Genomic DNA, 22,864 nt, shown 5'->3' with positions numbered 1-22,864 from the left:
AAGTCTGGGTGTGGGACAAGCACAAAATGGCAATATTTGCATATAATGATGCTGAAAAAAGGTGAAAAAGTCATCATAGACTACTAGAACAAATTTCTTAACACACTTTCATTGTAAAGATAACTATAAAAGTGTGAAATTTCCCCTTTTTTTCTGTTTTTCATACAATATGAACAAAGGACATAATAAGTGCCCGTAGTCTAAGAATCACCCTATTGTGTTGGCGTTTATTAAATTCCACGCATCTTAAATGTAGCAGAGTAGAAGCAGACACAGATTATCTGGAATTTTGTTTTGGAAAGTCTCTACTGCCATCTACTGGCTAGTAGTGTTCATGGCAGTATTCAAACTGAAGCTGGGCTGATATTTTCAATCACTGTAGGTTCCAGCTCAAACTGTACCACAGAACAGCAGTGTAGAAGTTCAGAGCACACGATTTATGTTCTCACACACACTGTACGTTCAAAAACCACGTCGGACTCGTGTTTCCAGAAGCAAAACGTAAACAGAAGTTTTTTTTTCAAACTTAATTTACAAAAACCGTCGATGGGAGATATCAAAGTTTAAAAACAAAACAAAAAACATTACAAGACAGGTCTGCGGTGTTTGCACAGGCACAGTGCGAGTGGTGGTTGTGAGATGTTAAATGCAGCTCATTACTCCATGTATACTAAACGATGCAGGATGCGCGATTAACCTGAAACTCGGTGCAATCCAAAAAATACTCGCACCAATGAAAAATCAGCTGACAAAGGGCCAAAACTCGCACAGTGTAAACCCAGCTTAAGTATTGAACGTCTGGCACCAATAGATCATGGCAGTGTTCTATTTATTTTTGACACCGGTTATATCAGACGGTTATCTAATTACAACCTGGCTTTTTTTTCTTTTTGAAAATGCCTGTTTTTACAAATAAAAAAATGGAATATTTTACAAAAGCACATGTCACATTAACATGTTGGTTTACATAATGAATGACTGAACCAATCAGTGTTTAGCAGAGGCACATTTTACCCAGAATCTTTTGCAACCTGTCTGTGTTTGTTACAAAACTTCAGAATTAGTGAATTATTCAACATCAAAAAAAATATGTTATATTTTAACTTTGTACAAATGACAGAATTGACATTAATGGAGTTATTCTATCAGTATTCTTTTTTTTATATACCAAACCATAAGTCAGCACTGCTTTATTTTCCAAGACCTCGGCCTGACCGGAGTGCTGTGATTGGTAGAGAGTTGAGCTTCATGGCTGCTCTCAGCTTGCTTCTGTGCTGGAAGCCATGTAGTAAACAGGAGCTTCCAGCAGAGGGCAGGATGTTCAAAGACAGAAGTGTGGGCTCATTGTTTGGGTCTGTTGTCGCTTTTGATGCTTCCAGAAATGATCGTGGTGTTAAAACTCAAAATTAGCTTGTTAGTAGTTGCAAGTGTACCGGAGACAATACTGGAATTTATTGGTTATCTGTAACTTCCGATACATTTTTGGGTGGTTATCATTATCAAAGATAACTTTTCAGTTATCTGATTATCTGTTATCGAAGTTCATCTTTTTAAAATCATAATGACAACACAAATTACCCAAATGACTCTGATCAAAAGTTTCCATCCCCCTGTTCTTAATACTGTGTATTGCCCCTTTAACATCACTGACAGCATGGAGTCTGTTGTGGTCATAGTGGACAAGGCTGTCTGATGGTAAAGCTGCCACTGAATATGTCTTTATGACTTTATTTACATCAGTTATGAAGAAATACAAACAATATGGCACTCTATGGTAAATCTGTGTGGAGCAGACAGTTCTCAAAAACTGAGTGACTGTGCAAGAAGAAGAGTGAGGAAAGCCGCCAACACACCCAGACAACCCAGAAGATGTTACAGGCTTATGTGGCTGTGAATGGAGAAATTATGCACAGTGCAAGTTTTGCATTTTGTATCACCAGTTATACAGCTTCATCATGAAGTGGTACAGAGGAGGATTTCATTAAAAAGAAGACCTGAAAGTTCAGCTACAATTTGCCAGAAAGTACATCTGGGATGCAATCCTGGATTTGATCTGTTTTTTGAAAGAATATCCTTCTCCACTGTACTCCACTATGAAGCCAGGAGTGGTGACTAGGGCTGCATGGTATGACCTAAAGTTCATATCGTGGTATAAACTGAATCCCTTCACGGTAACAGTATATATCACGATATAAACTTAAGTGTAAAAATTATAATGGGTTTCTGAATGGGTCCCTTATCAGGGTTCTCCCCAGACAATGGCACAACAGGGTGGTGCCATTCTACTGCTATGACAGCGCTGTTATACTGTGTCGTGCTCTGATATGTTTTAACAGCCAGGCTGTTTGTGCTGAACAGACTGCTGCCTGCTTGCCCCTCCACCGCCGGCAGAGAGCCGAACAGAGCAGAGTCACGGCGCCGCAGCTCAGAGTCTCTCAGTGAAAGAACAAAAACTCTGTCAAAGTTTTCCAATAAAAAGAGCTGCTTCTGCCTGTGTAGCTACTGACACATTAAAGCTTTATTTGACAGATGAAAGCCTTCATGTTTCCAAAGTTTGATCAAATAAGGGAAGGGCCTGGAAAACAAGGTACCAGTAGATTCAGTAGATTCTCCCAAATCCAACAAGACCGAGCATTTATGATATGCACACTCTTAAGGCTATGTAACAATAAGAAATATACTCAAAACCTGGATTAATGTTTTTAGTCACATAGCACTATTATTCTGAACACTACTGTATTCTGCACCTCCCTCATGCACTTCTCTGCTCCACCAGTCATCCTCATAGAATACCACACCTTTACTCCTGGTACTCTGTCATAAGCGTTCTTTAAATCCACAACCAAACAATGCAGGTCCTTCTGGCCTTCACTACACTTCTCCACGAGGACTCTCAAAAAAATATTGCATCTGCAGTGCCCAGTCTGTGTAATTTAAAGCTATTCATACTGAAAAATCTAGGAAATTCTTTGATCAGTACTGGTCTTCAATGGATAAGTTGTTGAGATATGAATTTCAAACTTTTCGATGGATCTAATTTCAGGTTGTTACTTCCCCACTTGTGACCGACTATTATGAAATTTGGCAGAGAGCTTTTTTCTTCATTTTTCTGTGTCATTGGCCCATGTTTTATGTTTTTTGGACTTAATCATCTTAATAATATAAACATGTGCGTGTTCATTGAATGTATGTGCAAGTTGTGTTACAGATGACACTTGCGACCAAAGCAGTGGTTAAAAAATTAAGTTTTCCATTTGATACAATTATGCATAAAAATGAAGCAGTAGAAAGATTCAGTACACTGAACAGAATGTGGGAACAGATGAGTTTTTGATTGGCTGTTTGACTGTTGACTGAGGCAGTGTGGAAGTTGAAAGTCAAAATTCATTTTTCTGTATTAGAGTACCACCTGCAGGTGAATAAATGTAATTCTTGGTGTATGAGTAACATGAACAGATCTTTATCATCCATAATCATTTCAGCTTGCCAAGTTGTATGGTGTGGGCCATGAACTCTTTCATATTATAAGCCTTATTTTGAAAAAGAAAAACAGTAAAGTTGAATCAAATGTAAAAAGAAATGACACACTTCATTTCTGCATGAATTTCAATTTATTTATTTATTTTATTTATTTCATTTATATAGTGCCAAATCACAACAGAGTTGCCTCAAGGCGCTTCACACAGGTAAGGTCTAACCTTACCAACCCCCAGAGCAACAGTGGTAAGGAAAAACTCCCTCTGAGGAAGAAACCTCAAGCAGACCAGACTCAAAGGGGTGACCCTCTGCTTGGGCCATGATACAGACATAAATTACAGAACAATTCACGGATGAATATACAAGAAAAGCTGTTGGTGCACAGGACAGGAGGATCGCCAACACAAACACAACTCCCATCTCTGGATGGAGCTGCACCTTAAACAGAGAAAAAACAGAATCAGGCATCAGAAAGACAAAAAATACTGTATAATTTGCCAGCATTAATCAACAAGAAAAACAGAAGAAATATTAAGGTGATCGCCGGCCACTAGCCCTAAGCTTCACTAAAAGACCCAGAATTTAGGTGACGTTGAGGCCGCGGCCCACTTCAATTACTAATAAAATGAATTAAAAGAGTAAAAAGCGTAAAACAAAACTGCACCAGTATGCTAGCCATATGAAAGGGAAAATAAGTGTATCTTAAGTCTGGACTTGAAAGTCTCCACAGAATCTGATTGTTTTATTGATGCAGGGAGATCATTCCACAGAACAGGGACACAATAAGATAAAGCTCTGTGACCCACAGACTTCTTATTCACCTTAGGGACACAAAGTAGTCCTGCACCCTGAGAACGTAAAGCCCGGGCCGGTACGTAAGGTTTAATTAGGTCAGCTAGGTAGGGAGGTGCCAGTCCATGAATAATTTTATAGGTTAGTAGCAGAACCTTAAAATCTGATCTCACTGGGACAGGAAGCCAAGGAAGAGACGTCAAAATGGGTGTAATGTGGTCAAACTTTCTGCTTCATGTCAAAAGTCTGGCTGCAGCATTTTGAACCAGATGGAGTCCTAATGCTGGACTGCGGTAAACCAGAAAATAGAACACTGCAGTAGTCCAATCTAGAAGAGATGAACGCATGGATCAGGGTCTCAGCATCAGCCATAGACAGGATGGGACGAATCTTCACTATATTTCGCAGGTGGAAGAAAGCAGTCCTAGTAATATTTCTAATATGGAGAAGGACAACGAAGGATCAAAAATTACCCCAAGGTTCCTCACTTTGTCAGTGTGATGTATGACACACAAGCCTAGGCTGAGTGTTAACTGGTCAAATTGATGCCGATGTGCGAATAAAATGTCTGAACAATTTGGAGCTTTGCTGCATCAAATTTTTCCAGAAACTGTGAGAGACCTCCAGGTGGACGCCATTCGGAAAATTCAGATGGCTTTCAGGGACGATTTTATGGGGATTACACAGATTAAGGAGTGCTCCAGCCGGTTTAAAGACGGCCAACAGCTGCTGAGAGCGCGGCGCACTCCAAGCGCCGATCGACAGGCTGAAACCCCACTGAATCAACCAGATCATTTCCAATGTGAAGGCTTTGTTGATCCGGGACGTCGTCTGACTTCCACAAAAATGGCAGAAGACGTGGACATCAGCACTTTTTCAGCACATTCCACTGTTACAGGAGTTTTTGTCATGGAAAGAGAAGAGGAGGGATGCACCACGGAGCCGCTCATGGCACGGGACAAAACCACCTCCGTGTTGGTCTCACAGGACAGCTTTCAGATGGCTTTCATACGGCTTTCGGTGGCTTTTCAGTCGTGTGACTATCCGAGAAATTGTGTATGAGCTGGACATGCCAGAACATGTCCTGTGAGGCTTCATCATGGCATTGCTTTGCGCCATCCGGCTCCGTCCTGACGCACATTTTATTCGCAATAAAAATCCGACGAGAGGGGTGGACCACTGCTCACACAAAGCCTGCTCACAGGCGAATGACGCAACCGACAGGCGTGAAAAAACTCACGCATGCGCACGAAGGTTCAAGCTTGGCTGATGCAATCACACGTGATTCAAATCCATATGGTTTTTGCAAAAAAATAAAAAGGTCGGATACTTTTCTAACAGACCTCGTATTATGTAGGTTGTCACGTTCTTCACGCCGTATCGTAGACACGACCCACAGACGTTCATGGAGTCCTAAAGCTGTTGTCTGTTGCTAACGATGGCTGCATTCCTTTGGTTGGAATCTGATACCTGACCGTGACGTGGTCGGAAATGCCATCAATCAATCAACTTTCAATCAACTTTTTTCTTATATAGCGCCAAATCACAACAAACAGTTGCCCCAAGGCGCTCCATACTGCAAGGCAAGGCCATACAATAATTATGAAAAACCCCAACGGTCAAAACGACCCCCTATGAGCAAGCACTTGGCCACAGTGGGAAGGAAAAACTCCCTTTTAACAGGAAGAAACCTCCAGCAGAACCAGGCTCAGGGAGGGGCAGTCTTCTGCTGAGACTGGTTGGGGCTGAGGGAAAGAACCAGGAAAAAGACATGCCGAGAAGGGGGGCAGAGATCAATCACTAATGATTAAATGCAGAGTGATGCATACGGAGCAAAAAGAGAAAGAAACAGTGCATCATGGGAACCCCCCCACAGTCTACGTCTAAAGCAACATAACCAAGGGATGGTCCAGGGTCACCCGATCCAGCCCTAACTATAAGCCTTAGCGAAAAGGAAAGTTTTAAGCCTAATCTTAAAAGTAGAGAGGGTATCTGTCTCCCTGATCTGAATTGGGAGCTGGTTCCACAGGAGAGGAGCCTGAAAGCTGAAGGCTCTGCCTCCCATTCTACTCTTACAAACCCTAGGAACTACAAGTAAGCCCGCAGTCTGAGAGCGAAGCGCTCTAATGGGGCAATATGGTACTACGAGGTCCCTAAGATAAGATGGGACCTGATTATTCAAAACCTTATAAGTAAGAAGAAGAATTTTAAATTCTATTCTAGAATTAACAGGAAGCCAATGAAGAGAGGCCAACACGGGTGAGATATGCTCTCTCCTGCTAGTCCCCGTCAGTACTCTAGCTGCAGCATTCTGAACCAACTGAAGGCTTTTTAGGGAGCTTTTAGGACAACCTGATAATAATGAATTACAATAGTCCAGCCTAGAGGAAATAAATGCATGAATTAGTTTTTCAGCATCACTCTGAGACAAGACCTTTCTGATTTTAGAGATATTGCGTAAATGCAAAAAGGCAGTCCTACATATTTGTTTAATATGCGCTTTGAATGACATATCCTGATCAAAAATAACTCCAAGATTTCTCACAGTATTACTAGAGATCAGGGAAATGCCATCCAGAGTAACGATCTGGTTAGACACCATGCTTCTAAGATTTGTGGGGCCAAGTACAATAACTTCAGTTTTATCTGAGTTTAAAAGCAGGAAATTAGAGGTCATCCATGTCTTTATGTCTGTAAGACAATCCTGCAGTTTAGCTAATTGGTGTGTATCCTCTGGCTTCATGGATAGATAAAGCTGGGTATCATCTGCGTAACAATGAAAATTTAAGCAATACCGTCTAATAATACTGCCCAAGGGAAGCATGTATAAAGTGAATAAAATTGGTCCTAGCACAGAACCTTGTGGAACTCCATAATTAACTTTAGTCTGTGAAGAAGATTCCCCATTTACATGAACAAACTGTAATCTATTAGACAAATATGATTCACCGCAGCGCAGTGCCTTTAATACCTATGACATGCTCTAATCTCTGTAATAAAATTTTATGGTCAACAGTATCAAAAGCAGCACTGAGGTCCAACAGAACAAACACAGAGATAAGTCCACTGTCCGAAGCCATAAGAAGATCATTTGTAACCTTCACTAATGCTGTTTCTGTACTATGATGAATTCTAAAACCTGACTGAAACTCTTCAAATAGACCATTCCTCTGCAGGTGATCAGTTAGCTGTTTTACAACTACCCTCTCAAGAATCTTTGAGAGAAAAGGAAGGTTGGAGATTGGCCTATAATTAGCTAAGATAGCTGGGTCAAGTGATGACTTTTTAAGTAATGGTTTAATTACTGCCACCTTAAAGGCCTGTGGTACATAACCAACTAACAAAGATAGATTGATCATATTTAAGATTGAAGCATTAAATAATGGTAGGACTTCCTTGAGCAGCCTGGCAGGAATGGGGTCTAATAAACATGTTGATGGTTTGGATGAAGTAACTAATGAAAATAACTCAGACAGAACAATCGGAGAGAAAGAGTCTAACCAAATACCGGCATCACTGAAAGCAGCCAAAGATAACGATACATCTTTGGGATGGTTATGAGTAATTTTTTCTCTAATAGTTAAAATTTTGTTAGCAAAGAAAGTCATGAAGTCATTACTAGTTAAAGTTAATGGAATACTCAGCTCAATAGAGCTCTGACTCTTTGTCAGCCTGGCTACAGTGCTGAAAAGAAACCTGGGGTTGTTCTTATTTTCTTCAATTAGTGATGAGTAGAAAGATGTCCTAGCTTCACGGAGGGCTTTCTTATAGAGCAACAAACTCTTTTTCCAGGCTAAGTGAAGATCTTCTAAATTAGTGAGACGCCATTTCCTCTCCAACTTACGGGTTATCTGCTTTAAGCTACGAGTTTGTGAGTTATACCACGGAGTCAGACACTTCTGATTTAAAGCTCTCTTTTTCAGAGGAACTACAGCATCCAAAGTTGTCTTCAATGAGGATGTAAAACTATTGACGAGATACTCTAACTCCCTTACAGAGTTTAGGTAGCTACTCTGTTCTGTGTTGGTATATGACATTAGAGAACATAAAGAAGGAATCATATCCTTAAACCTAGTTACAGCGCTTTCTGAAAGACTTCTAGTGTAATGAAACTTATTCCCCACTGCAGGGTAGTCCATCAGGGTAAATGTAAATGTTATTAAAAAATGATCAGACAGAAGGGAGTTTTCAGGGAATACTGTTAAGTCTTCTATTTCCATACCATAAGTCAGAACAAGATCTAAAATATGATTAAAGTGGTGGGTGGACTCATTTACTTTTTGAGCAAAGCCGATAGAGTCTAATAATAGATTAAATGCAGTGTTGAGGCTGTCATTCTCAGCATCTGTGTGGATGTTAAAATCGCCCACTATAATTATCTTATCTGAGCTAAGCACTAAGTCAGACAAAAGGTCTGAAAATTCACAGAGAAACTCACAGTAACGACCAGGTGGACGATAGATAATAAAGAAAACTGGTTTTTGGGACTTCCAATTTGGATGGACAAGACTAAGAGACAAGCTTTCAAATGAATTAAAGCTCTGTCTGGGTCTTTGATTAATTAATAAGCTGGAATGGAAGATTGCTGCTAATCCTCTGCCCCGGCCCGTGCTACGAGCATTCTGACAGTTAGTGTGACTCGGGGGTGTTGACTCATTTAAACTAACATATTCATCCTGCTGTAACCAAGTTTCTGTTAGGCAGAATAAATCAATACGTTGATCAATTATTATATCATTTACCAACAGGGACTTAGAAGAAAGAGACCTAATGTTTAATAGACCACATTTAACTGTTTTAGTCTGTGGTGCAATTGAAGGTGCTATATTATTTTTTCTTTTTGAATTTTTATGCTTAAATAGATTTTTGCTAGTTATTGGTGGTCTGGGAGCAGGCACCGTCTCTACGGGGATGGGGTAATGAGGGGATGGCAGGGGGAGAGAAGCTGCAGAGAGGTGTATAAGACCACAGCTCTGCCTCCTGGTCCCAACGCTAGACAGTCACAGTTTGGAGGATCCAAAAAAATTGGCCAGATTTCTAGAAATGAGAGCTGCTCCCTCTAAAGTGGGACGGATGCCGTCTCTCCTAACAAGACCAGGTTTTCCCCAGAAGCTTTGCCAATTATCAATGAAGCCCACCTCATTTTTTGGACACCACTCAGACAGCCAGCAATTCAAGGAGAACATGCGGCTAAACATGTCACTCCCGGTCGGATTGGGGAGGGGCCCAGAGAAAACAACAGAGTCCGACATTGTTTTTGCAAAGTTACACACCGATTTAATGTTAATTTTAGTGACCTCCGATTGGCGTAACCAAGTGTCATTACTGCCGACGTGAATTACAATCTTACCAAATTTACGCTTAGCCTTAGCCAGCAATTTCAAATGTCCTTCGATGTCGCCTGCTCTGGCCCCCGGAAGACAATTGACAATGGTTGCTGGTGTCGCTAACTTCACATTTCTCAAAACAGAGTCGCCAATAACCAGAGTTTGATCCTCGGCGAGTGTATCGTCGAGTGGGGAAAAACGGTTAGAGATGTGAACGGGTTGACGGTGTACACGGGGCTTCTGTTTAGGGCTACGCTTCCTCCTCACAGTCACCCAGTCAGCCTGCTTTCCCGACTGCACGGGATCTGCCAGGGGGGAACTAACGGCGGCTAAGCTACCTTGGTCCGCACCGACTACAGGGGCCTGGCTAGCTGTAGAATTTTCCACGGTGCGGAGCCGAGCCTCCAATTCGCCCAGCCTGGCCTCCAAAGCTACGAATAAGCTGCACTTATTACAAGTACCGTTACTGCTAAAGGAGGCCGAGGAATAACTAAACATTTCACACCCAGAGCAGAAAAGTACGGGAGAGACAGGAGAAGCCGCCATGCTAAATCGGCTAAGAGCTAGTAGCTGCGCTAAGCCAGCGGATTCCCAAAAACACACAAAGTGAATAATGTGCAAATAATCCAGAGGTGATTCAGCAGAAGGAGTGCCCCAATCAAGGCACCAAACAGGCCATGAAGCAGCACAGGCAATGCACGACAACAGCGAAGGCACGACAACGGTGCTAAAATAAAATAAAAATAAAAAAATTAAAAAAATTAAAAAATAAAAACGAAAGCGTTAGCAAGCTAGTTAGCCTGCCAACGCTAATGAAAGTTAGCTGATAAAAGTGCTCCGTCGCGATGTTTCGACCGTTAGAGGTCTTCCTTAGGCGTTGGAGCACAGTAAAAAAGTTTAAAAAAAAAAAAATTAAAAAGGTAAAAAAGTAAAAAAGTCTTGAAAAAGACTGTTAGTTCAAGTCCAAAGCAGCAGGTAGCAGTCTCTGTGTAAACAGTCCCAACAGAGAGCCAAAATTCTGATGCAAATTCTGTGCCTCCTGCTCCCCACAATGAAGTACAGGCATGTTTAATTTAAATTTTTTAACTCTAATTTCGGCAGTATCATAATGTTCTCACACTGACAAAGTAACTGTCTGTTATTACTCAGCAGCTGACAAACAGATTTTATTGGGAGCAGGAAAGAAACAGACCGGTTCAGACATTCTTCAGACTACGACTGACGTTTGTGTGCCTGTTGGCTCAACATGACCGGACTCATGCTGCTGAGAATGAGGTGTTCCCACACTGTGTTACAGGACCAGGCGTGTCCCTGAACACATCATCCTGCTCAGTGATGATGGAAAAACACCAAAACCCCTCAAAGCCAGTTTGACAATCATTTACACAGAAAACACTTTAAATGACTCTCTGTAAAACAGATTTGAGTTTCCAAACACTGGAGATTTTAATAAAAAAATAATATTAACAGGAATCTACAAGCTCCGTTACCATAGTGATCATTCTAATTAGTCAACCTGTAATATTTTACCTTTTTTATTATATAAACCCCTGAAGAGGACCTTAACCCTTTAAGTACTTATTAATTAATTTTTAACGACTGACTAGCGTGTATTTATATTTATTTTTAAAAGGCAATTTTTATAATTTACCAATTTTTCAATGTTATACAACAAATTTTAGCGTTTCTAGTAACTACGTGCCTCGTACTTGTTTCAAATGTTAAAACATTGCTATAAATGTACATTTATCTTGTATTCTATTGCTTTTGGGTTTTTGTTTGGACCTCAACGGAAATAAGTGTTTTTCCTTTATCATGTCGATCTGTACAGTGAAGACGTTTTGAGTTACAAAATCAAATGTGGTTGTGACATTGCAAAATGTAAATACTCAGTATTGTAACAACACGTCTAAGTGTAATAAAGTCTAGTAACGTGCAAATAAAGTCTAATAAAGCGTAAATAGCGTGTCACGGAGCAGCGGTCCTGTACGAACTGAAGTTCCTGCTGATGTCACACGATGTGACGGGCCACAGGAAGTGTCGTAACACCGGCTAACCGAGCGCCACTCACAGGCTACTACAACCGTCTTCACGTAGAACCAAAATCACACGTTGTGTCGTCGGTGTGAGCCGCGGCGTGAAGCTGCTGTGACGCAGACAGAAACACGTAACGCAGAAGGCGTGATGGCGAAGCTGAAGCTGAATTCGCGGCCGCATTCCGCTCCGTTAGCGTTAGCCTGTTAGCAGACCCACCTGGATGTGTGACAGCACCAGGCTCTTGTTTCCCTCTCCGTGATATTTCCACTCACTCTCGTCCACTTTGTCCAGTTCCATAACGGCAGCTTCCAACTACGGTCCAGAGGCCGACTTCCGGCGGCGGTACTACGGATAACCGAGCGGCGCCTCTGAGCTAATATAACAGGAGTGACTGTCGTCAAGCTCAACCACGCGTCCTACACATAGCATCCGGGCTTCAAAATAAAAGTCATTCCTGCAGCCGCCAAACCACATCTAGCAAACTGCGATTGAACACTCATTTAAAATTCAGGAGTTTTTTTTCCCCAAAGTATTATTTTGCCTCTCAGCATCTTGAGTTCTGCAAGGACTCATTGAACACGATGTTTTTGCAGCCTGTCGATTTTCATAAAGCATGTGATGTGGTTGATCGAGCTGCTCTCTGCAACATCCTGAGAATTCATCATCTTCAGTCATCATAACCAGCCTACAGCTGCTGTGAGTGCTGTCAAAAGCAGAGTGGAAGCAGACTTCTTCCCTGGTGTTCCTCAGGGGTGTGTTCTGGGTCCCACACTCTTCAATACTTGCACAGACTGGAACTTAGTGCGGAACTTAGTGTTGTGGAAACCATCTTTCAGATAACAGACCGTATGGCACATGAACGACATCGCGAGACAGAGGCCAAGAGAACAACGCAACGAACGGCTTCTCCTTCTCCGCTCATCACCCACCCTTCCCTGCAAAAATTGTCTGCATCTCTTTCGCTCTGCCCTGGGTTTGAACAGCCACACCAGACACCGTCATCCACCCAAACAACAATAATTGAGCCCCAAGAGATCCTGCCACAGAACCACGACTTGGATACAAGTGAGTGTTGACGACTATGATGGTGGAAACCAGTGATGTGGTTGTCTTTGTTGGCGTGGATAGGTTTACTGACGTTGAGTTTGTGGATGATGCTGTAATCTTTGCGGGATCAGTAGATACTCTGATTGTAGCACTTGAGATTCCAGACTAAGATCCAGACTTTCAGTGACTTCCTGGACTCGTCCATCATAAGTGTGTGTTTGTGGCTAAAGTGTTGAACTTGTAAAGACGTTCACTGATCTTAGCAGGGACGTTCATGTCTCTGGGTCTTCGGCTTTTGAGATCCAGAGATGCCTGGGAAGATTTTATGGAGTCCTGAGGTCAAAGGTGAGAGGTGTTTGGTGATGCTGATATCTTTTCAGGTGAACAAAGGTCCAAATCTTTAGGGTCCTTGTGCTTCCTTTTTGTACTGACTGGTTGTCATATTTGGTCCCTAACCAGTGACCTAAGGTGAGGACTGGATGTCTTATGTCCCAGGTCTCTGTGGAAGATCTTTGGGTCCTGCTGGAATGACTTTGTGTCCAATGAATGGTTACTTAGTGAGACTCAGATGAGGAGGATCACTGTCATTGTGAGGGAACATCAGACACCACATTTAGTCCATGTGGTGAGTTTCCAGGACACAGGTGTCTCAGTGTGGAGGACCTCAGAGAATGGAGAACGTTATGGACATGCCCACATTTTACCTGGTTGCAGCAGATGAATGGTTACTTTGGAGAGGTGGAGACTGGCTGGTTGTCTGCCTGGATGGTTGCTGTCCAGAACCCCAGACGGTTCTGTCATATAGTGGATCTGGTTCCAACACCGGCTCCCAGATCTTCTCTCAGCATCACAGTCTTTACATATGTAATTAAAACACAACAATCACACAGTTAGCATGATGATTTTTTATTTTAATAGTTTTTAAGAATCACTAACAACCTGTGTGAGTATTAAGTGGACAACACACACACACACACACACACACACAGTGGTCTAAATCATATCAAATCTTTTATTTTTATATTCTGACACTGTAATTTGTCCGGGAATCAACCAAGCAGTCATTTTCCTCGCCACAATTGTCAGATTAATAATGTACAAGAAATACATAAAATTAACTATTCTGATGCCAAATCTGACAGCTGAGTTAAAAACAAGTGAGTTTTTAACGTAAACGCTGAGTCATTAACAATTTAAACTTCATCAGGCTTGAACTTTTAATTTTATACTTTAGTACTTCCTGTATTATTCGTGTTCATCTATCTTGACAGCCTGTGTGATTGACACCTTATCCAAACAATCCCTGCAGCCAGTCTGCAGTGACGCACCACCTGCTCTACGCTGATTGGACAGATGGGAACCATGACGAGTTAAAAAAATGTGAGCTGATTTTGCACTTCTTTGGTAAAAAGGTTGATTTTGCGTTGGTACAGGAGTCACACCTTTTAAGTAAAGACATCCGGCGCTTTGCAAACAAGTTTTTACCCCTCAATCGCTTCTTCTTCAGCCTCTACAAAGACTGAGGGAGTGATGGTCATTTGTAAAGGCAGTTTGAAGTTTGATTTGGTGGGTTCATGGTCAGATCCAGAGGGGCGGCCTGCGGTTGCTAAAATCAGAATGGAGGGAAGTAGTTTAACACTGGAATCTGTTTACGCACCAAATACATTTGACTCAGATTTCTCACTGAAACAGATTTCTGTCGACTATTAGGAGCAGATTTTAATGCAGTGTGGGACAATAATATTGACAGGTCGGTTGGGACGGAGACTAGAGACCAGTGACTCACATCTGAGGCGTTGAGATGAACCAAATGGGGTGACTGATCTCTGGCGTTTACTGAACCCCTCTGTAAAAGACTATTCTTTTTTTCAGCCAGGTACAGGTCGTTTTCAAGAATAGATTATTTATTTGCTTCTAAAGATTTATTCCAAAATGTTACAAACACAGTTCACATTCCAGTCACGTGGTCCAACCTGTTTTTTTTGCTCCGCCTTCATGAGGTCGCTCCTTCTAAAGCTCCGAGATGGTGTTTTTACACTTTGCTATTAAACAACAAAGCTGACAAATTACAGTTTGAATCTGGCTTTCGGGAGTTTCTGACATTTAATAAGGGATCGGTGGCTGATCCTAGGACACTCTGGAATGCGGCGAAGGACTATGTGAGAAGCTACACGACTCTCTTTGCCTCTAACCTCAGCAAGAACCGTGCTGCTAGACCCCAGACCCTGGAGTCACACTATGCTGCCCTCCAGCACACATACACTGACTCAGTCGCCCTTCAAAAGAAGTTAGTTAAAAAAGAAATCAACTCAATTCTTTAACAGAGATCTGAATTTCTTATTCAATGAACTAGGCAGAATATTATTTTCATGCTGCAAGGCCTAGTCACTTGTTGGCGCTGAGGCTTAGGACTAGTGAACACTTCTCGGATATTTTTAGCATCAAATCAAAAGAGGGGGTAGTTTTGACTGATCCGGTGGGCGTTGAGTCTACTTTTAGAACGTTTTATAAAGAACTGTACAGCTCTGAAACAGTCCGGGATAAGCCTGTCTATAACAGATATCTAATTAACGGAGGTTTGGTTCAACTTGCAAAAAGCGATTCTGAAGCACTGGATGCACCTATCACCTGGGAGGAGATCAGGCAAACGCTAGGGGAGATGCATAAGGGAAAATCGCCAGGTCTGGATGGTATTCCCCCGGAGTTTTACCTTACTTTATGATATGATTCAGTACTCAATACAGGAGGGCTCACTGAACATAGCACTGATCTCCCTGCTTTTGAAAAGGGCAAGGATCCAGTGGAATGTGCTAGCTATCGACCTTAATAGCTATCGACCTTAATGCAGACATAAAGATTTATGCTAAAGTGTTAGCCCATCGTCTTCGGGGCTACATGGCGAAGCTGGTGCATTGTGACCAGACAGGTTTTATAAAAACTAGACGAGCTTCTGACAATGTAAGTAGGCTTCTGCATATTTTGGAGGGAGCACGCAACCTGGCCTCCCCTGCGGCAATTCTATCACTAGATGCAATGAAGGGCTTTGATAGACTGGAATGGCCTTTCTTGTGGTCGGTGCTGGAGGCTGTGGGTTTTGGTTCTTTTTTTGATCAACATGATCAAGGTGTTATATTTGAACCCTACTGCGATGGTTGACACCAGGAAGACCTACTCTACTCTTTTTGAGATTGCTCGGGGGTCCAGGCAGGGCTGCCCCTTAAGCCCTCTGCTGTTTGTGCTTTCACTCGAGCCACTAGCTCAGACGATTCAATCATCTCCTCTTTTGTCTCCAATCTCGATCAATGGAACATATCATCACATTTTGTTGTATGCTGATGATCTGTTACTGTATGTGGATAATGCAACCCAATCTATCCCTCGAATACTTGTTATTTTTGAGCACACCTGTCCCTGCGAACATCCCAGTGGTCAAACATTTCACTTATTTGGGCGTCGAGATCTTTCCATCAGTTAGCACGACTGCTAAATATAATTTTGAGAACACCCTCAATACAATTACTTCAGATGGGCTTCACTTCCCAATTCTCTACACAGCCAAGTCTCTATAATTAAAATCAATATTCTCCCAAGGGTTAATTTTGTAAGCTCAATGCTTCCTCTCCCACCACCAACTCAGTACTGGAACAAACTTCAGGGTGCAGTGACTAAATTTGTTTGGCAGGGCAAACGCCCTCTTGTAAAGCTCACTACAATGCAACGTGATAGACTGGCAGGTGGACAATCTCTGCCAACCTTTAAGTTTTATTACTGGGCCTTTACTCTCAGACCATTAACAGCCTGGTTTGAGGCTAACGCTCCAGTGTCCTGTTGTGCCATGGAGGAGAGTTTTGTACATCCATATACCCTTCAAAACTTGCTGTACTCCAATGTCCCTTTAGCACAATGCAGAGAAGCATTTGGCCCAGTAATTTGCCAGATGATTACAGTTTGGGGGGCTATAGAGAAGATGAGTGGGTTTTCTTCTGAGTGGCATCCTTGTTCACCTATATTTAATAAGCCCAAACTGTTGATAGGCCGACATCCCATACTATATGTATGTATGTTGGGAGATATATTTTGTGATGAAGGTTTGCACACTTTTCCAGACTTGTGTACCCAATTTGACATCCGACGTTCTTCCTTTTTTTTCTGTCTGCAGCTGAGATCTGTCTTGAGGGCTTGCAAGATTCCATCTCTGCTTACACCACATCCATTAGATTCAGAGGTGTCAAGTAACGAAGTACAAATACTTCGTTACTGTACTTAAGTACACTTTTTAGGTATCTGTACTTTACTCCTTTACTTATTTTTCTGCCTACTTCTGACTTCTACTCATTACATTTTCACACAAGTATCTGTACTTTCTATTCCTTACATTTTTAAAACAAACAGCCTCGTTACTCTTGGCTTCAGTTTAATATTTATATATATATATATATATATATTTCACGTCATGTGCGCCTGTAATCAACTTTTCTGCAGCGCGGCTTTGCTTTGAACCGTGAACCAATCGAAGCAGTAGTTCGCAGATTGAATGCTTCGACCTATTGCTTCGTTTATTCTTTCTTTCTTTCTTTCGCTTAATTTTCCCCCGCTAAAATCCTAAAGAGCATACTTCTGTGAGTATTATTTACCTTTTCTACGTTAAACCGACCTGTTATGGTCTTCTGAAACAGGTGATAGATGTATTTTATAACTTAAAAACGGGAGCGACGCTAACGCGTTAGCATGTCTATGGCGTTTTCAATGTTAAAACTTAGCATTAAGCAATTGCAGCTCTCATCACGTTCGGGTGCATTTGTTTTCAAATTGTAATATTTCTTAAATTTATTTTTGTTTATATATCAATAATCTAATGATTATTATATACAATTTTAGAGAAAGAGGCAAAAAGAACCTGAATAGAAACACAACAGAAAATATAAAAGCAACTAACAATGAACATACATAAATAAATACATACATAAATAAGTGTTTAATGTGAACACCTAGTGACTTACACCTCCACTTCATCCCTGTCTTATTTAATGACAGTTTGTTTTGGTCAAACCATATTTTCAGTGTGTTAATTTATTCAGTGATTTCCTCCAGAACTATCTGACAAACTAGAAAACTGCTGCATCCTTGTAAGAGCAGAATACTACTGGAATGAATCTGAATAAGGAAAAGTTGTGTTGTTTTTTTTTGTTGTTTTTTTTTCCTTCACTAAATGGATGCTGCACTCACTGCAGTTTATTGTCTGGAATAGTCCCAGATTGCATTTCAGAGCTTCTAGAATTGAAACATTTTCATGCAGGTGGTGTTGGGGGGTAATTTTGGGTTTGGGGTCTTGGGCCACATGTAGAACGAATCAGATTTTAAATTAAGCTTTCAATTCATATAGTGGCATCTACCTTTTTTTTTTTTTTTTTAAAGGTTACTTTATACTTTTATACTTTAAGTAGGTTTTGGAGCACATACTTTTTCACTTTTACTTGAGTAAAGAGGTCAAGTTGATACTTCAACTTTTACCAGAGTGTTTTTAAACTGCAGTATCTATACTTCTACTTAAGTAACAAATGTGTGTACTTTTGGCACCACTGATTAGATTAGATCATACGCAGTGCTAGAAGCGCGAGACGCCTAGTTCCCAAAATATATTGGTTTATTTCTGAACATGCATATAGACCCTTGGCAGATTATAATTGGAGGGAAGTCTGGTCTAGCATATTGTTGGCCTCTAGAAGCCCAGATCACCAGCAGTTCCACTTTAATTTTGTCCACAGAACTTATATGACACCAAGAAAGCTTTGCTCCATGAAGCTCATTTCTGACCCCCACTGTAAACTATGTTCTCTGAACGCTATTGGAACCTTCTATCACATGATTTGGGACTGCCCTCCAGTGTCTGTGTTCTGGGTGATGGTAGCCTCCAATCTTTCTAAATTGTTTGGGCTTATTGTTCCATTATCACCCGTCATATTCATTTTCAATGATCTATCTTCCCTTGGGCTGTCACTGACTGATCGCCGTGCCCTGCTGGTTGGATTCAGAGCAGCCAAGAAACTGGTCGCCACAAGGTGGAAGCCAACGCATGCTCATGTCGGGCTTGGCTTCTTACGTATTTGGACATTGTATACATGGAACTGTGTACAGCCCGAGTGCATGGAGCACAAGAGACTACTATTGAAATGTGGAACTCGTACTTCCAGTTTGGTGAGCATGAGGTAGTCATGCTTTATCTTTCAAGGCCAATGTTTTTGGTGATGTTTTAAGTGTTTTGAACACTAAATATCCCGACATGCCGCCTAAGTCTGCCAAGTTGAGTAAGAAAACAGCGGCGTTTGAGTCTGCTAACGCTCCTGCTAATGTTAGCAAAGCTAACATAACAGCATTGCTAGCCTAACACAGAATGGCTTTATTGGCAGAGCTAAAACACAGCTTTTTCGATGATTAAAAAAACTGGACGGACTTCAGAAGGCATCGGACAGGCATGGAGAGCGCCTGGAATCTCTGGAAGAAAATGTGGAAACCCTTCATGAGCGCCTTGCTAAAGTGGAGGATAGCTGTGAGTCACTACGGGCTGCTAATAAGAAGCTAAAGGCTAAGCTATCAGATATTGAGTCAAGGAACAGACGGTGTAACGCCTGCTTTTTTGGTTTACAAGAGGGTATTGAGGGTTTAGCGTCCACCGCTACCAAAATAAGGAGCTGCTGATATGAGAGGCCAGGAGGAGATGCGACCTGAAGTATATGGACAAACCATTCCGGATTTATGAAGACTACAGCCCCGAGGTGGTCACCCAACGGACAGAGTACAGTTTGGTAATGTCAGACTTGTACAAGATGGGTCTGAAACCTTCGCTCCATTACCCGGCATGGCTACACATCACTAAAGCTGATGGCGTGCGCCTCACGTTTGGCTCTGTGGCTGAGGCAGAAAGGTTTGTGGAAGATACCATGACAGACTGAACTGTTTTGAAGTGGGTGAAGCGTGTGACTATTTTTGATGATTGTTATAGGGGTATATCGTTACCTATGCTAATCACCTAACCTACAAATATATAGCCATGTTTTTGGCGTGTCATTGTAAGTACTTGCACATATTCTGAATGACAGGGTTAACTGGTTTAACATTGCTGGTGGTGTTCATTTTACCTTGTTATTATGCAGCCTTAAGGAGCTTGAGGCAGGATAGTTACAGAAGTATTTCAGCTAGAGAGGGTAGGTGTGCTGGTTGTTCAAACAGCTAGTGTCACCTGGGGGTTCAGAGGGTTCACGGGAGGGTTTTTGTATTCTACTGTTAACATTATGAGACAAACATGTTATGTTTTTTTTACTTTTATTTGAGCAGTCAGTCAATATTACAGATAATGGACACAGTTTTGGTGTGTTTTCCAATTTATTATATTTTTTTGATATATGATTGCAATAGCTACTTCGGTTGATTTAGTCACCTGGAATGTTAAAGGCTTGAACCATCCTGTTAAAAGAAAGAAGGTTCTCACTCATTTCAAAAAGATGAGGTGCTAGTATAGCCTTTATTCAAGAAACTCATCTAAAAAGTGCAGATAATGCTCATTTGAAGTCTGGCTGGGTGGAGCAGCTTTTTCATCCCACTTTTACAGGGAAGGCTCGGGGTGTTGCCATATTGAGAAACAAAAGGGTTCCTTTTACTCCTTCTTCAACCCTGGCATTTCAGATATCTGGCATTTTGTTTTTTTTTTTGTTTTTTACACCCGTAAGACAGACAGTACACCTTTTTTTCAAATGCTCATCAAACCTACAAGAATAGACTATTTTTTTTACACTCACTCATCACTCATCTTCAACCACTTTTCCAGGGTCGGGTCACGGGGGCAACAGCTCCAGCAGGGGACCCCAGACTTCCCTTTCCCGGGCCACATTGACCATCTCTGAATGGGCGGATCCGAGGTCTTCCCAGGCCAGTGTGGAGATATAATCTCTCCACCTAGTCCTGGGTCTTCCCCGGGGTCTCCTCCCAGATGGACGTGCCTGGAACATCTCCCTTGGGAGGCGCCCAGGAGGCATCCTTACCAGATGTCCGAAACACTTCAGTTGGCTCCTTTCAACGTGATGGAGCAGCGACTCTAGTCCGAGCTCCCCACGGGTGACTGAACTTCTCACCCTATCTCTAAGGGAGACACCAGCCACCCTCCTGAGGAAGCCCATTTCGGCCGTTTGTACCCGTGATCTAGTTCTTTCGGTCATGACTCAACACTCATGACCACAGGTGAGAGTAGGAATGAAGATTGACCAGTAGATCGAGAGCTTCACCTTTTGGCTCAGCTCCCTTTTCTCTACAACAGTACAGTAGAGCGAATGCAACACCGCCCCTGCTGCACCGATTCTCCGGCCAATCTCATGCTCCATCGTCCCCTCACTCGTGAACTCGTTTTTTTTTTTTTACTGATAACAAATTATCCTGTCATGTTAACTTGTGTGATTAAATCGTGTGTTTAAATCAAGCTTGTATAATACTACTCCCAGAAAAGGAAAAAAATAAACAAAAACCCTTAGAGTGCAGGTCCTATAGGCTAATCTCGCTTTTAAATTCGGACTATAAAATATTAGCAAAAGTTAAAACTGACTTTAGAATGACTTAAGAAGTTTTACTTTGTCATCTGATGGTTAATAATCACATTAATCTATTTGATCACTTTGGGTGAAGAGACCGTCTCAGATGTGCTGCTGTGGTCTGAAATGACACGTCCAGTGAAGGCAGGCAGACTGATTTTTAGGGGGGGGCGTTCGGTCTGCAACACCGGTGATAAAGCCAGCTGTCGAAGTCACACTGGTTTATCGATTAAAGAAAAATTGTTCAAATGTTTTAACATATTTCACTTTGCAAGTTTACGTTCTTTGAGACAATTTCACAATATGAAACAAAAAGGCACACAATAGGGCAGTGTACTCCCATTTGAACCCTGCGTCATATCGCAGGACTTGACCACTTATGGGGACAGCCGTTTCCATTGCGCAGTGTTGGGCACAGCTAACCAAAAAGTTAGCTTTGATACCCATTAATCCACTAACTGAAAAGTTACCTTTTATAGACCTAAACCAATACCCCCCCCCAAATTAGCGGACGTTACAGCTAAAAGCTAAACCGATAACTTTTAGTATTGACTCAAAAACACTGGCAGCTACTGATACGTCTGAGAAAATTCAAAGGCAATCACAAACAACAGCAAGCCAGTGCTTCCATCTAAGAACAGCAAAAAGAGACCTGGTAACCAGAGAGAGAGAAAAAAAAAATTATTTTCACAACCATAATCTTGCAGACGTGTCACAGGAGTCATGCACAGCAAGGCAGTTTTGACTTGTGTTTAAAATTTTAAACAAACTAATTCTGGGCAACTTATCGAAATTAATGCTACCTCTGTTGTTTTTACACTCAACAAAAATATAAACGCAACACTTTTGGTTTTGCTCCCATTTCGTATGAGATGAACTCAAAGATCTAAAACTTTTTCCACATACACAATATCACCATTTCCCTCAAATATTGTTCACAAACCAGTCTAAATCTGTGATAGTGAGCACTTCTCCTTTGCTGAGATAATCCATCCCACCTCACAGGTGTGCCATATCAAGATGCTGATTAGACACCATGATTAGTGCACAGGTGTGCCTTAGACTGGCCACAATAAAAGGCCACTCTGAAAGGTGCAGTTTTGTTTTATTGGGGGGGATACCAGTCAGTATCTGGTGTGACTACCATTCGCCTCATGCATTGCAACACATCTCCTTCGCATAGAGTTGATCAGGTTGTCAATTGTGGCCTGTGGAATGTTGGTCCACTCCTCTTCAATGGCTGTGCGAAGTTGCTGGATATTGGCAGGAACTGGTACACGCTGTCGTATACGCCGGTCCAGAGCATCCCAAACATGCTCAATGGGTGACATGTCCGGTGAGTATGCCGGCCATGCAAGAACTGGGACAGTTTCAGCTTCCAAGAATTGTGTACAGATCCTTGCAACATGGGGCCGTGCATTATCCTGCTGCAACATGAGGTGATGTTCTTGGATGTATGGCACAACAATGGGCCTCAGGATCTCGTCACGGTATCTCTGTGCATTCAAAATGCCATCAATAAAATGCACCTGTGTTCTTCGTCCATAACAGACGCCTGCCCATACCATAACCCCACCGCCACCATGGGCCACTCGATCCACAACACTG

At 41.9% G+C, this 22,864-nt stretch overlaps 1 protein-coding gene across 2 annotated transcripts in view; it reads right to left on the bottom strand.

The window, feature by feature from the left end:
- The window catches only part of ippk (inositol 1,3,4,5,6-pentakisphosphate 2-kinase), a 56,763-nt gene extending 44,735 nt beyond the window's left edge, over window positions 1–12,028 (bottom strand). Inside the window, exon 1 of one of the 2 annotated variants that reach the window (XM_034164800.1) lies at window positions 11,850–12,028. In XM_034164800.1, the coding sequence (XP_034020691.1) occupies window positions 11,850–11,930 (81 nt within the window). In that variant the 5' untranslated portion in view covers window positions 11,931–12,028. The remainder of the gene's footprint in view (window positions 1–11,849) is intronic. The other variant, XM_034164791.1, reaches the window with a different exon arrangement.
- Window positions 12,029–22,864: the final 10,836 nt, after the last annotated feature.

Source organism: Thalassophryne amazonica, chromosome 3 (assembly GCF_902500255.1).
Source record: "Thalassophryne amazonica chromosome 3, fThaAma1.1, whole genome shotgun sequence".
NCBI lineage: Eukaryota > Metazoa > Chordata > Actinopteri > Batrachoidiformes > Batrachoididae > Thalassophryne > Thalassophryne amazonica.
Note: the sequence above shows the minus strand (reverse complement) of the source record. Positions and strands in the feature narration are given on the sequence as shown.